The 15858-nt window shown below is 40.8% G+C and overlaps 1 protein-coding gene across 1 annotated transcript in view; it reads right to left on the bottom strand.

Annotated features, from left to right (window-relative positions):
- Positions 1 to 15858, bottom strand: part of LOC126199594 (uncharacterized) — a 149213-nt gene that overhangs the window by 95033 nt on the left and 38322 nt on the right. Inside the window, exon 5 of the mRNA XM_049936521.1 lies at positions 8630 to 8743. Coding sequence (XP_049792478.1) covers positions 8630 to 8743 — 114 coding nt within the window. The remainder of the gene's footprint in view (positions 1 to 8629; positions 8744 to 15858) is intronic.

The following is a 15858-nucleotide window of genomic DNA, read 5'->3' as shown; positions in this document are numbered from 1 at the left end:
ACTCCGAATTTCTCCGATACCCCTTTGATGTTGTGCTTGTTTGACTGGTTATGGTATTGGTTTTCCGCTCCTAGTCTGCTTCTGTCTGTAACGATAGGCTCAATTCAACGTCATGCTTGTCTGTTGAACAAAACAAGAGTTAGTTTTGCACGTTACAGCAAGTAAAAATCAGTGATAGTGATCAAGGTTCATGGCTGGACTTCAGAGCATCTATCTTTTGTGGTGAACTTCATTATCTTCCTTTAAACTGAATGGCGTGTTGTTTTAGTGTCTCTGCTTAACTCAAATAGTTAAGCCCAGACTCGTCTAGCGTCGCTAATACGTCTCTACAACACTCCTACGGCGCAAATCATCAATAAGGTCTGCCGATCACGCTATTGCGTGCGACCAGCCACCTGATTTACGTCTTTCTATGGCGGCTCAAAACTCGCCTTTTCACACAACATCCTCATCGCTCCCATTACGAATTATCCATGTTTGGTGCGTCCCTATCGCCTAATTGCGATTGAATGGCCACCGGATAATCGTTTTGATCACCGTACTCACACTAGCAACACAATGGAGAAAACAGGTGCGTCTTGAACACTACTGCGTCGGACAGACCACCTCATAATTATCACCCGAAACACCCACTATCGCCATACGCAACGGGTGGGTCCTGAACACCACCGCGTCGGACATCACACCCTGCACTCATCTCAAGAAACGCAACACATTCGGTGGGACGCAATGTCCACCTACCACATCACAACACGCTCATCACACCCCAAATCCAACCACCACAGATCCAGATTTTGTCCTGAAAGTTCTCCTGTCCAATAGCCTTGCCATAAGATTTCGTATAGGAAGTTATCCACATAAGATAACCCCTTCTATAATTAATCTAATACTTCTAAATATTGTTTGTGCCATAGCTGAAGCAAATTTTCTATATTAAGCGACCCAGTGGTCCCCATACAACAAAATTTAACATCAAACACATAATATAGACACAATCCATACCAAAATAAGACAAGCACATGAAAAATAGCAAAACAAATACACACAACATAAAACAAATAATCACAAAACACAAATAAAACACTGCCTATACTAATACAAATAAACATCGCCAACAAATCACAAAAATCTAATCTAATTATACACTACTTTGTTCCCGGCCGCGTTCTTCCGCTGCCGAGTGTGCCGCCCTAGTCATTCTTGTCTGTTTTGCGCATTTTGCGTACGGCCAGGGTTCGCCGGACGTATTTCGATTATTTGCGCAGGTTCTGGATTGCGGTCTTCACTCGCTCTCCAGTTCTGCATTGGTTGATCCCTTCCATTTTGATTGGCTGGGTTCCAGTTATTATTACCCTGGTTCCACCTACGTTCCTGTGGTGGAAAATTTTGTCGTCTATTATCGCGCCACTGTGGGTTGTTTCCCCTATTGTTACCGTTACCGGCATAGTTATTCCTCATCTGGTTTCTGTTTCTCTTTATATTCGCGTCTTGGCCTTCCTCATGCGGTTCCCTTTGCTTCTTCTTCTCACGCACCTGCTGCTCGTTATAGGCAAACTCCAGTTCCCTAAGAATGCCCTTAAATGCTTCTACGTCATTTCCGCATCTGCCAGCTAGCGTCTGCTGATATGTAAGTGGCAACTTCATATAGCATACGCGTATAATCTCCCCAGGGCTGCACAGTTCGTCCAGATACTGATTCTTTTTCAGCATGTTCTCAAAAAATTTCACAACACTTCGGAAACCTGAGCTCTCGAAGTCGCGTGTCATAAGGATTTCCTGTTTAATTCTGCTTTGGGTCTCCTTTCACCAATATCAGCTAATAAATGCGTCGCGGAACTCTTGGTACGTTCTGCAACCTTTAGCAACACTACGCATACTTTCCGCTGATGCACCTTCCAAGTGCGCACACACAAAGTCAAGTTTGTACATTAACGGCCACTGTGGGGGTAACGTTAGATCAAACTGTCCAATGAACGTTTTTGGATGTAACGTATTATTATCATCCTTATAGTGCTGGAACTTGCGTACCGACAAAGTGTTTATAATCAAACTGCCTAATTTCATCTTGCTGCGGTGGCGTTTCGATGTTTTCATAAACTACCTCCGTGTGCGCCTCCTGGACATCCTGTGACTCTTGCAAGTGCGAGGTGGATCGCCTAAGCGGGTAGCAATTGCTTGCGCCAGTTGTTCTGGTACTGAACTCCGCCTCCAGCAAATCACTTATTACACGCGGTACCTCCGTACGTGTGACTCGCGGTTCATAGCTGCCCTGACGTTCTAACGGTCTGGTTTCCAGCATGCGTGCTTCATTATCACGTCGGTTCACAGCTCCTTTGACAGATACTGTGTCCCGTTGCCGTACTTCCGAGGTTACCTCTTCCGTGGATACCGTCTGAATAGCGGCTCCAGTTTATCCTGCATTTGTAGAAGTTCTGTCGACTGACAGTGCCTCTACCCTGCTCTCGATTTGTCGTTTAAATTCGGCAAATTCTGCCAACAGTGGTGCCTCTCCGGCTTCCTCCTTCCTGCCCGACACAGTTTCTTCAATCTTTTTCACTCGTGTCTGCAGCTTATTTATAACAGTTTTGCAGACCTTGGTCGTGTTCTCTGGGACCTCCTTCGTTTCCCTCGCTATTCTCTTGGCTCTCCGCGCAATTAATTTCGCTTCATTGGCGGTTCTTTTCGCTTCGGCTATCTCTCGCTCTAACTTCTCACGCAACGCTTTTACTTCATCCTTCACACCGCATATTTCACGCTTTATGATGGCAAGCTACGCCCGGGTTTCCTTTCTACACTCCTGTATGCTGCTCTGTGTTTCTTCACTGATTCTTTCCAGACTAGCTTGCCTCTCCTTTCTACACGTTTCAATTCTCTCCTGCATCACTTTCGTACTAGCGTCAATCTTCTGCATCATACGCTCCACGACTCCAGCGATACCTGAACCGCCAAGTCTCCCCTTTCCGCATGATAACTACTGTCATGACTTGCAGGTGATCCCCTGCTCATTCTTTCGTCTCCTGTCGAGTAAGGTCCAAACCCTGCTCGGTACGACAGTGTCGGACTATTCCGTTCTGATCCTCCTGTACGTAACCCATTCATGCTTCTCATGGGCGACGTTTGCCCCCGCGGTGACACACTGCCGAACTCGCGCGTATCACCAGTTCAATGGGCCTGATTGCACCTCTTGGACTCGCCAATGGCCCACCAATCCCTACATCATGCTCCATGTTGTCCGGTGACGCCATGCGCTCTGTTCGTTCCCGAAAATAGCTGTTTTCTCTTTCGAATTCCGCTGCCGCTAATTCGTGTAAGCTGTCGTTGCTTCCTCTCATGACTGCCATTCTGTCAGCCCCTGTTGCGCCCTGAACTGTCCCTATTAAGCGCGCCTTAGCCCTCGTAATCATCTATGTTTCCTTACCCACTAACGTTATACACTAACAAACCTTTAAACACAAAATACACATTATAATCATTAACTCCCAATATCTATACAATATTCACATACAGGTGTTGGGTAACCATCCACAGACTGACCGGTTCACCGGACCTCGACACAAACCCGCCGGGCGGATTCGTGCCGGAGACCAGGCGCTCCTTCGCGTCCGGAAAGCCGTGCGTTAGACCGCACGGCCAACTGGGCGGGCGACCTGCGTGTAACTGCACTTTAATTATAAACACCCGGTATCACATGCTACGGGTCCCGCGCTCTCAGGGACCCTGCAGCTCCACTGCCAATTTTTTCTTGGGAAAATATTTGCTGTTCTTCGTTGAAAACATTAGTACTACCGACGATTATATGTGCTTGCTTGTGCAGTATTTTTAAAGCACTTCGCTCTCAACAAAACGATTCTAGTTACACTGTGACTTGTTGCCGTCAGACTTTCCCCATAGCCATACAAGATGGACAGGTGTGATTTACAAGTGTTGCACTTCACTGCGAAAGGGACTGTCCCGTTTAGAAGACTGACTCACAGCTGGGAGATATCGCCAAGTTCCTTCAGGACCTGAGACACTTGAGCGGGATAGCTTAACAGCCTTCATTTACACACAAACGGACTTGCTTTACGCTGCAGCCTTCTCAGTGTCTCAGAAACACAAAGAATGGACGCCTGGATGCATTCATCGTCTTTTCTCAAGAAAATCTGGGGGTGCGAGACTGCCGTGGATACACCGCTGAATTCACATGCTCCGTTCCAGCTGCCGATTACGGGAAGCTCGGTCACAGCATCAAGAGATTCTTCTAAGCAGGATTGAAAAGTTGACGCCTCGTAGCCAACACTCTTCAGAATCAACAGCAAACCATCGCCTACAACGATAATTCAGGTATACATAACGATGTCACAAACAATACGTGAAGGACAAGGACAGTATATGAGTAAATTCAGTGGGTACCTCAGTACGTAAACGATGATGGTAATCTAATAATCATGCGTGAGTGAAATGCTGTGGCAGTGGAGGGAAATGAGGACAGTATTACACGAGAATATGGACTCGGCAGTAGCAATGAGAGACGAGAAAGACTGAGTTCTGCCAAAAAATCAGCAAGTAATAGCGAATACACTGGTAAAAAGTCACAAGAGGAGGAGCTATGGTTGGAAAAGAAAACACTTGAATGAGATCATGATGAGACAGTGACTTCGAAACCAGGCATTAGATTGTAAGGTGTACCCAGGGGCAGATACAAACTCAGACCAAAATGTAGTAACGAGAAGGAGAAGGCTGAAGTTCAAGAAAGTTGTCATGAAGAATCAACGTGCAACGACTGAGGAATTATGCGATGCGTTTGGCGTTCGCTGCAACTGTAGATACTGCAATGATGCATGCGACAGTAAGCAGTTCAGTTGAAGAGGAAATAAAAAGGCCAGTCATCGAATTTCGACAGACAAATTTAGGTACAAGGAAGCTAACTCTAAAGAAAAACCTGGGTAACACAAGAAATAAAATTTATCGACGGAAGACGGAAATATGCTCAGAAAAAGCGATATGCCACTTAGGAATGAAATATTCAGGAAGTCCAGATAACCCAAGACGAAATGGCTGCTACAAAAACGTGACGAAATCGAGAAATAAACGGTCGCTGGAAAGAATCTTAGGTGAAATTAAAAGCAAAAATGTCAAAATTATGAGTGCTGGATGAATACCGCTGTTAAACCTAGAGGAGAAAGCGTATAGGTGGAAAGAATACATGGAAGGCCTCTATGAGGGAAGGGATTGTCTGCTGACGTGATAGAAGAAACTGGAATCGATTTGTAAGACACAGGGCATGTGTTACAGTCAGTTTTACGGAGCTGTGGAACACTTGCAATAAAATATGGTGCAAGGCACAGGTGACATTCCTTCGAAAGTTCTAAAATGATTGGGGGAAAGGTCAACCAAACGTATATTCCAGTTGGTTTCTAGAATCTAAGAAACTGGAAACATACCATCAGATTTTTGGAAAAACATCTTTCTGACAATTCCGGAAATAGTATGAGCAGTGCAAGAATTATTCCACAATCAGCTTAACGCCTCAGACATCCAAGCTGCTGATAAGAATAACTGTTGGAAGAAAGGGAAAGAAAATATAAGCTCTGTTAGATGACGATCAGCTTTAGGATCACTTTAGGGAAGGTAAAGGTGCCCTAGGGGCAACACTGATGTTGGTTTGAGAACAGAAATCTCACTTTGAAAAGTCAAGACACCCTCATAGGAGCTGTCGACCTAGGTAATGCGCTACCAACATAAAGTAATGCCAGATGTTAGAAATTCTGAGGAAAATAGATGTAAGCCACAGAGAAAGGTGGGTAATATACGAGGCGGTGCTCACTATAGACACACTTGTGACGAACACATTTCTCCTGACGAGAAACCAGTTTGTTGATATTGTCACTGTAAAATGTCTCACTTGATTGCCGAAGCCACAGTTTCATCTCTGCTTGCACCGTTTCATTACTGTAAAGTGAAGCCCCCGAAAGTGTTCTTTAAGTTTTGGGATGGGGCCAATTCGGGACTGTATGGAGGATGATCGATGACTGAACACAAGGCGTCGGCTTGTTGCAAATGGAGCGCTCCTGTGGATCTGGCACAGTCAGCCTGAAGGGGAGGGTGCTACCTGTGTGGAAGAAATTTTCGCATTCGTTTCTCACGCACCGCATAGTTACGTTTTTGAATGAGTGTCCAGTGTTTTTCATGTGTATAATATCTCTGAGTCAATACTAACGCTTTGTGAAACCATACTTTCGTAATATCTCTGTAGCATGTTTAATTACAGAAACAAACAGTGTAGGTGATGCCTGTGTGTGATATTCTGTGTAACGGAGGAAACAAAATACTTGGAAGTAGCAAAAAAAAAATGCTATCTCCAACATTAGCAAATAAAGAAACCATTCCAAGATTCATTTGTCCGATTTTCCGACTGCAGTATAGCCTCAAAACGACAGTTATAGTACAAGAGAGGAAGAAAATCACACGTGCAAACACCACAAAAAATGTTTATGTAAACAAATGCATTTGAGACTGCGAATAAATTCTCGAAACGCTTTGTGCTAACATGAAAAAATAAATAGTTGTTGCAGTTTTTCATTATTTAAAACGCAAACAGTATTAATAAAATGGCTCTGAGAACTATGGGACTTAACTTCTGAGGTCATCTGTCCCGTAGAACTTAGAATTACTTAAACCTAACTAACCTAAAGACGTCACACACATCCATGCCCGATGCAGGATTCTAACCTGCAACCGTAGCGGTCGCTCGGTTCCAAACTGTAGCGCCTAGAACCGATCGGCCACCTCGGCCGCCCAGTATTAATATTCTAAGTCTCTATTCTTCATGTCAGCATATTTGCAGCCTTCTACCGCTAGAGGGCTCCGAATTGTAGCGTGTAACAGAAACATAATCGATAATTCATTCGTGAATAATGTTAAAATAAATTTTATAATTGACAACTTTATGTATATATTGAAATACTCACAAAACGTAACCCTAATGTCGTAATATCTCTGTAGCATGTTTTGATTACAAAAACAGAGTGTAACTGATGCGTCTGAGTGATATTCTGTTTAATGGAGACGGCTCAATACTTGTAAGAACAAAAACAGAAATAGTGTCTCTAACATTAACATATAAAAAAATCCCAAGGTTTATTTTGTCCGAGTTTCCGCTTGCAGTATAACCCAAAAACTACAACTACAGTGCAAAAGAGGCAGAAAATCACAAAAAAATGTTTCTGTAAATAAATGCACTTGAAAATAAAAAAATTCTCGAGCCTCGTTGTGCTAAGCGGGAAAAAAATTAGCAACTAGTGTAGTTATTTATTGTTTAGAGCATGAATGACGTAGTTGAAGGCTGTCCAAAAACATCGATTATACTGAAAAAAATTAAAGTTCGTTTTATTTAAAAAGTTTTAAGTTTTCAGATAAAAAAATTCGTAGGCATTACTTTCCGGCACGCCCTCTTAGTTAATCCTATGTATGTCTTAAACCCAGTAGCGCACTGTCTATATTTATTATGTAACAATTTTCGTTTTGCTTAATACGAATGTTGGAACTTCCTGGCAGATTACAGATTAAAACTGTGCCGGATCAGGATTCCAACCTTGCGATCGTCTTTCGCGAACAAATGCTCTACCAAGTCAGCTACTTTTTTTTCCTTTTTTTGCTGAAATCTTTTACTGTGGTGTAATACTATGAATTACATAGTTGGCGCAAAACTGAAGAACTACCAACATACCACTTAGATTATTAGATTAAACAAGGAATTAATTTAAAAATTTGCAATAACCGAACAAGAGAAATAGAGAGGCAATATCACTGTATAATTATATCCCACTAAAATTATTTTTTAAACAATATAAACTGATTTTAATTTCTCTCTGCTGAACATGTTTATTTATTGCTTCATCTGTTTAGAGAAGTGAATGAGCATTTGCCACGGAATATTTGTTTTCTCCTACAGTAAAAATTTCATGTGTGCTGCAAGAAATTGAATATGTGCATTTATGTAAATGATTTGTTCAGATTTCTTGTAGATAACAGTCATTGTCCAAAATTTTGTTAATGACACTGTACGTATAATAAAACTAAACGGAAATGAAAAGCATAATTTTTTTGGCTTTCATTGGAAAAAAATCCATAGTTGCATCGAACAGTACCTTGTCACTGTACATGTATTATGAAAACATTCTGCATGTTAATCTGTTTTCTTTGTAATTTTCCATGGTTTTCCCAACTACCCTGAGCTATCCAAGCACGATTCGCAACCTGCCTTCGTAGTTCCAGTTTCGTCATAACCTCTCTCCTACCTTCCAAACGTCCCAGAAGTTTTGCTGCATACCTTGACTGACTAACACTCCTGGAGAGAGCAAATAGCGGAGAAATGGTTAAGCCACAGCCTAGGGGGTTCTTTAAAGAAAGGATTTTCACTCTGCAGCGGAATGTTCATGTCCCAATACGGCAAACTGTTTTAATTTGCCAAGAAGTTTCAAGTCAGCACACACTACACTTTTGGGTAAAAATTTATTCTGGTAATGTGAATGTTTACAGACACTTATTGTGGAAATAGAAATATCCCATTTTGTATTTAATAAATGTAAATAGGTTAAAGAGTGAATAAGTAAGAAAAATAACATTAATCAAATATTAGTGTACTCACCTGATCAATAATGGTTTGTCCAACGACACAAAAGAATCCAGTCTCGTACATGTAAATTGGAACGCTGAACAACATTTTGTACATTGCCACTTGGTCTGCTTGCTTCTGCAACAGCTGGTAAACGACATTACACAAATTAGTAAATGACAAGGATAGACAGACTTCTATTACTTGTTACTATCTGATAACTGGCCAGGTAAGAATTTCGTTACAAATCTGGAATAACGCAAGGAATGAGTTTTGAGAATATATACTATTATAAGGTTCATTGATATGTGTAATTCTTTGATTAGAAAGGATACTTTTACATCAGATGTCATCCCCAGAACGTACTTCTCGCTGTCATCGGAAGCTATCGCCATTTTTCTTCTTCTTTTTTCCTTTACGTATACAAACTGGAATCGAAGACATCAACTATTATTTTGTATTTCACAGGCCAACTGATACAATGCGCCTTTTGTCTTTAACGGACTTGATGCGCTATTCCCAACATTCACCTATAAATGGAAACAGCTTTTAAAATTGTCCCGACGTATGCGTCGTAGTGCCCCGAGGGACTTTTGTTTCATTTACTGTGTTTTGAAACGGATTTTCTTTTAGGCCTCATTGCATTCTACGAGACAGGAAAACTACACAGATGGCCATTGAGAGTGCGGCGGGAGCGAAAAAATTGACACTTTCCTCTTGGGTAAGAATTACCTCACTTTCAACGCTACCTGACTGGAATTGAGGGAGGAATCAGAGATTTGATCGCCTCAATGTAGACGGTTTCCTTTCCATATTATCTCTCCCAAAAGTTTTAGCACTTGAAAGCAATGCTGTTTAATTGGGATAACTCGGGTAACACATTCTAATTAGTAAACAACCCAATATTGTTATTACGTGTCGAAAGTGACTTATTACTGTTCTTTCATTTCGATGCACACGTTCATTCAGATGAGTTTCTATATGCCGGAAGCGCAAAGTTATGCATGTGTGTGTGACACAATCTAAATGAAATACTGGGCTGTTCGTCATTTATATAGTGTACAGAGTGACATCTGGTCTTGATGAAAATTACTGGAGGAGCGGTAAGGAACGTGAAATGCGTCGGCAGTAGTGGTTCGTCGTACACTCTTTCTATAAGAAGATCACGATTTTGCGATCGGAACAAGTACCGACTTACTTATGGTTGAAGACAGCTAATAGTCATATTCCTGGAGCATCAAAGAGCGTACAACGATAAAGGCCTACAAGCAGTAGCGCAGTTGTCAGTGCGAGAGGGAACCTTTTCACTTCTTGACAAGGGCAATCATATGGAACACATCACCTCTGGAGAGAAGATTCTACAGCTGGGTACAAACAACTGCAAATGAAAAGACTCTGAGTAAGATAAAGTCGTAACAAGTGCGATAAACAGTGAGCTTGCCGAGCATTTGAGCCGATTTGAGATTGGTAGGGACCGGAAAAAAACGTTTTAGGAGATTTAGGTGTTGTTTTTTGCTCAAATCGGTGTTATTTTTTGAAAATTTTGATGTTATTTTCTAATGGTTTATTTTTAAAATACGTTCTTTATTTCTGTCGTATTTCATTGTCTTCATGTGTTGTAAATGAAAATGTTCCTGTCAGTTACATTATTATTATTGTTATAGTCCGTTCATCATAAGAATAAATCTGATGCAATCATTGCACTATGTATCCTTCCGCGTTTGCTGGGGTCTCATTGGGTTTTCCGTTTCACATGGGACTGCTGCCAAGCTGTCTTGAGTACTGTCAAGTACGATAATTAGGGTACGTTTTGTGCTGTGCATTACGCTCACATCGACTTAGCGATAGACCGGCCGGAGTGGCCGTGCGATTCCGGGCGCTGCAGTCTGGAACTGAGCGACCGCTACGGTCGCAGGTTCGAATCCTGCTTCGGGCATGGATGTGTGTGATGTCCTTAGGTTAGTTAGGTTTAATTAGTTCTAAGTTCTAGGCGACTGATGACCTTAGCAGTTAAGTCGCATAGTGCTCAGAGCCATTTTTTTGACTTAGCGATAATACCAGGCAACAGCTTTACCGGCTCATTTAAGGGGAGCCGGAACGATGAAAATTACAAAATTAACGTTTCTTAGTTTTTTTCATTATAAAATTATTTGGAGTTTTATGAATAAAACAAATCAAGTTTCACCCTTCTAAGTGAATTCTGAGTGTGTTTTTTACCGCTGCAAAGTTGACGCGCCGCATAAACGGTTGTAGCGCCTTGGTGAGTCACCTCTGACGGCACCGCTCGCTGGCTGCAAACAATATCCCTCGTAGTGGTAATAGTGGAAAGAAGGTGTATGATATAAATGTTAGGCTAGTGTATGGCTTGCGTTGCATTGGCAAGGGCAGTGCTGCAGGGACAATGCTATGTGGAATTATGAATTTGCCAAAACCACCAACCAAGTTTGGATTTTATAATGAATTGGTGGGATCTGCTGCTGAAGATATTGCTCAAGCAACAATGAAGAAAGCAGTTGAAGAATCTGTGACAGATAATGGGAATTGTAGAGATAATGGCAACGTAGAGGTCATAAATCTCTAAATGGAGTTGTGACAGCTACCAGTAGCGACAGTTGAAAAGTAACTGATGTTGCTGTTCTCTCAGAACATTGTAGATGTAAGGGCAATACCAAGGACGAACATAGTGAAAGTTGTGAAGCAAATTTTCATGGCACGAGTGGAGCGATGGAAGTAGAGGGAGTGAAAGCAATTTTTTCCAGACCACAGGAGTGGTATAATGTACGATACACTAACTATCTAGAAGATGGTGATTCTAAGGGATATAAAGCTGTAGAGGAACTCAAACCTTATGGCAATGATATTCACATTAAAAAACAGGAGTGCACTGGACATCTGCAGAATCGCATGGGGGCTCAGTTGCGCAAACTAAAGCAGACATTAGGATCCCAGAAGCTTAGTGATGGTAAGACCCCTGGAGGAAGAGAAAGACTGACAGATGAAGCAATTGATAGATTGCAGAGGTATTAGGCCCCCTATAGGTGTGCAATTAGGCAGAATACAAGAAGCAATGAGCATATGAGGAGAGCAGTATGGGCATTATTTTTTCATATTGCATCAACAAATGAGCACCCACCACATGCACTGTGCCCCACAGGTGATGATTCGTGGTGTTAGTACCAATCAGGGAAGGAATATGCCTATAAAAATAGTTTCCCAAACGCTGTAATTGATGTAATTAAGTTTATTGGAAAAGTGTTTACATGGGAAAACACAGAATCCAAATGAAAGTATAAATAATTTAATTTGGATTAGGATTCCAAAAAGAGTGTTTGTACAGATAAAAACTTTGCATTTTGGAGTGTATGATGCAGTGGCAACATACAATGAAGGAAACATTATCAAATGTGATGTGCTGAAACGTTTAGGTTCCCAATCATGACATAACACCATTTCCACAATGCGCCTAATTGATGAAGAAAGACTAAGAGGTGCAGGAAGAAGAGACAAAAGCCTACAACATGCAGCAAAAGGGAATAAAACACCAGTGAAAAGGAAACTAACACCGGAAAAGAAGAGGATGCTGATAATCCATCATATGGGGCAGGAATGCATTGAAAAACTTTGGAAGCCATTTCCTGTAACTTTAAAATGTTCATCTTTGAGGAACATTTTCTCAAAAACTTCTAACAATACATCAATGAAATTTATACACAATATTGTTTACTTCTTTTCCTTCATTTTTATAACAAAGTGTAAAAAAATATTGTATAATTCAAGAGTTATAAAAGAAAAAGTGCAAAATTTTAGAGAAAAAAATAAGCATCTGTTTAAAAAAATTGTAAACAAAAACAATTAAATATTTCTTAACATGGCATTACAGCTTTGTAGAGAAATATTCAATGAACATGTAGTCCAAATTTCAGAGCAATATGTTTAACAGTTTTGGAAAAAAAATTGTGCTTTCTACTTGCTAAAATTAACATGGAGGAGATGGATCGTTCCGGCTCCCCCTAACCTGGATAGCACTGGCCGGTCAGCTGGTACAGCTAGCCTGCATTGACATGCCCAGCTGCAGTTTACACGTAAAAAGGGACGAGCAGAGGAGCAGTACAGCTTCGAATGTCATTTAATTTTTAAGCAGAATGAAATAATATACTGCAAATCTCCCACAATACGCTCCTTTGACGACTAGACGAAAACCGCAACACGTTATTGTTTTTAGGTAATATACTATTTTAATTAAAAACAAGAATGATGAAAATTCCTGATTTAACCACAGGGTAATTTTTCTGCTTAAGTTGTGTGTAACGTAAGAGAGTGTTGAAGGATTTCACCTCGTAGGTAAATATTGAAGCCACAGTAAGTGCTCTGGTAATCTCTTAGCTCCTTCCTTATCCGAATCCGAGAAATACATTTTAGTTCTGGAAGTGTCACCTGTTACGTTCATAACGAGCCTATCAACAACAGAATCTACGAAGCCAACCAGACGCCGCATGTACTCTTCTCTTATGACGAGTCGCTCTATATCCTGCCAGCGTTCGGCAGTGAGGTGTGAAAAAACTGCGTGCGTTTGTTACAGTACGTCTGGCAGCTTAACTTCTCGGGGCAAATCTCGCGGCTTGGCTCCAAATCAGTTTTGTTGCGTTCATATTGTAATGGTACAGTAGCAAACGTAAAAATGCAGAATCTGTATGATGTGCTCGATGCTGTGAAGTGGTACAAAAGGAATGACATAGATCAAATAAAGAGGATTTTTGCCTTAAAAATTAAATGATTTCTTAATGTAAACAACTTTTACGAACAGTCTTTCATAAAACATCGATAACTAAGAATTTGTATTTGAAATGGAAACAGGATTTTCGAGTCCATTATGTAATTGAAAGACGTGCATTATTCATAAAAAATGATGAAGAGTTTTATAATTACGAGATGTAGGAATTTAAAATTGAACGAGAAAAATAAATGCTAGCGGGGAGATTTGCACCAACGCATGAATAACTGTATTTGGCTCACATTCCATTACGCTAGCGACTGCGCTATACATTCAAGAAGCATATAGTTATTGACAGCGTTACATATCGCTGGAAAAACTTCAAAGCCAATTATCTCCTAAATATATGATAAACATTAAGAACAGCGCATTTCTCGGCACTTTTAACCGTATTCCACACAAGTGTTTCTCTACGGAACAGAAAGCAGCCTCAGCCACTTTCATACTGTGCATTAACAACGCGACAATCAGAGCACAACGCTGCAGATGCTGTGGCTGTACACAATTTTTGAAATAAAAACTACTTAGCTAAAGCGTGATTAAGAAAAACGTTGATGGCTGTTAATATATTTGCATATCTTTAAGTTTCATTTAACATAACTTAGTAATAAGATATCTAATACAGAAGTAGGGCCGGCTGGTGTGGCCGTGCAGTTCTAGGCGCTTCAGTCTGGAACCGCGTGAGCGCTACGGTCGCAGGTTCGAACCCTGCCTCTGGCATGGATGTGTGTGATGTCCTTAGGTTGGTTAGGTTTAAGTAGTTCTAAGTTCTAGGGGACTGATGACCACAGATGTTAAGTCCCATGGTGCTCAGAGCCATTTGAACCCATTTTGAACATAAGGAGGACCTACTTCCAAGAGCGTAACAACACCAGTGTACGTGTGCTACGGCTTCCGACCAATCATTGAGTTTATGTTTGTTTGCATCAGGTTTATTCTTATGATGAAGGGATTGTAGTATCATTATTACTATTACATCAAAAATCAAAATTTATTTTTACTATCGGAAAAAAGAAATTTTACATCAAACCTAGTAAATGTTGTCAATTAAAAAACAAATAACTCTGCAGCTTCAAAATCTATTATTATAACTTCTAATTTCGCTGATGAAACATTTGGCTTCTAAAACATCAACACTTCACTGTAACGTGAAAATTGTTGCTCCGAGTCTGTATTTGAATATGAGAGCCGAACTGCCTTCAGCACAACACGCCCCATATCCCGACACTTTTATACAACTTAGCTTGCCTAAAAAAGACATGTGGTGATATCTTTAATACAGCACATCAATTAAACTTCATATTTTCGCAGTACACAAGTATAAATATGAAAACCACCGAACACAGTAATTGTGTTCATTATGGCACCTGATGAGTTTGCAATCACAGCACGGAACATATGACGTCACAAACACGTGTTTCCGGTGGTCCAACAGAACACTGAGAATTTTTATTTCAATAGTTGCTCAGTATTATTTTTACTATTTTGTGAAAAAAGTATGTGGTGACAGCCTGATGGGTAGCATATTCCGAAGTCTGACTGACCGATAATAGCAAACACAGCTGGTGCCATGTTTAGTGTAGTGTTTGTGAAGATAAAATGACGTATTTGTTGGTTTTCGTGTTTATACTTGCTTACAAAAAAAAAAAATGGAGTCCGTTGACGCACTACATTAAAGGGTCACTCCAAAATGCGTCGTTTTTGCACGATTTGTTGTATAAAAAGATGGGGAAATATGATTTTGGTACATACACGGTGGTAAGAGACAGTCTGAAAAGCTTATAAGGATGTTGCAGGGCAGATTGCCCTGAGAAATAAGTCAGTGGTCATTAACTCGAAAATGGCCCACCGTATCGAATATTTTTTGTAACAATTATTTCTTAGCACAGCCTACTCTGCAACACCCTTACAAGGTTTTTCATACTGTTTGTGATCACCAAATATAATTGTTATTGTCTGACTTCACATCTAGGCATCAATTCCTTGCGGGGGAAATAAATGGTCATTTTAAAAGTTACATGTGTACCTCAACCTTGAGAAAGATGTCTAGATCGAATTTTAGCATTAAATAACAGTCAGTTACCAATATTAGTAACCAGCTACCTTCACATTTACGTTTCTAGACGGGAACGAAGAAATCATAAAATTCTGCATATTTTGCGAAAACCGCCAGATTAGCATTATGTCTGTAAAGACATCTTGTTTCAAGTTATTTTTCGTGTTATCATTCGCGCGAAATTGTCTGTCCCTAGTGATTGGACTCACGATTAGTCCACGCTCGAACTGACAGCTATCGTGACCTGTCCATGCTGCTACTACTGCTTCTTCATTGACAACGGAACACTCTCTGCCTCATTTTATGCGATCCGCCTCTTGTGACATCTAGTGGTCAATTCCGCGTTAGAGAGGGGTGTATGGATATTTCCGATCAGATAGTGAACAAAATATGATCCAGTGGATAAAGTCGGAGATTACGCGATGTTGTTCGCGG

Source organism: Schistocerca nitens, chromosome 8 (genome assembly GCF_023898315.1).
Source record: "Schistocerca nitens isolate TAMUIC-IGC-003100 chromosome 8, iqSchNite1.1, whole genome shotgun sequence".
In the NCBI taxonomy this organism is placed as follows: domain Eukaryota; kingdom Metazoa; phylum Arthropoda; class Insecta; order Orthoptera; family Acrididae; genus Schistocerca; species Schistocerca nitens.
Note: the sequence above shows the minus strand (reverse complement) of the source record. Positions and strands in the feature narration are given on the sequence as shown.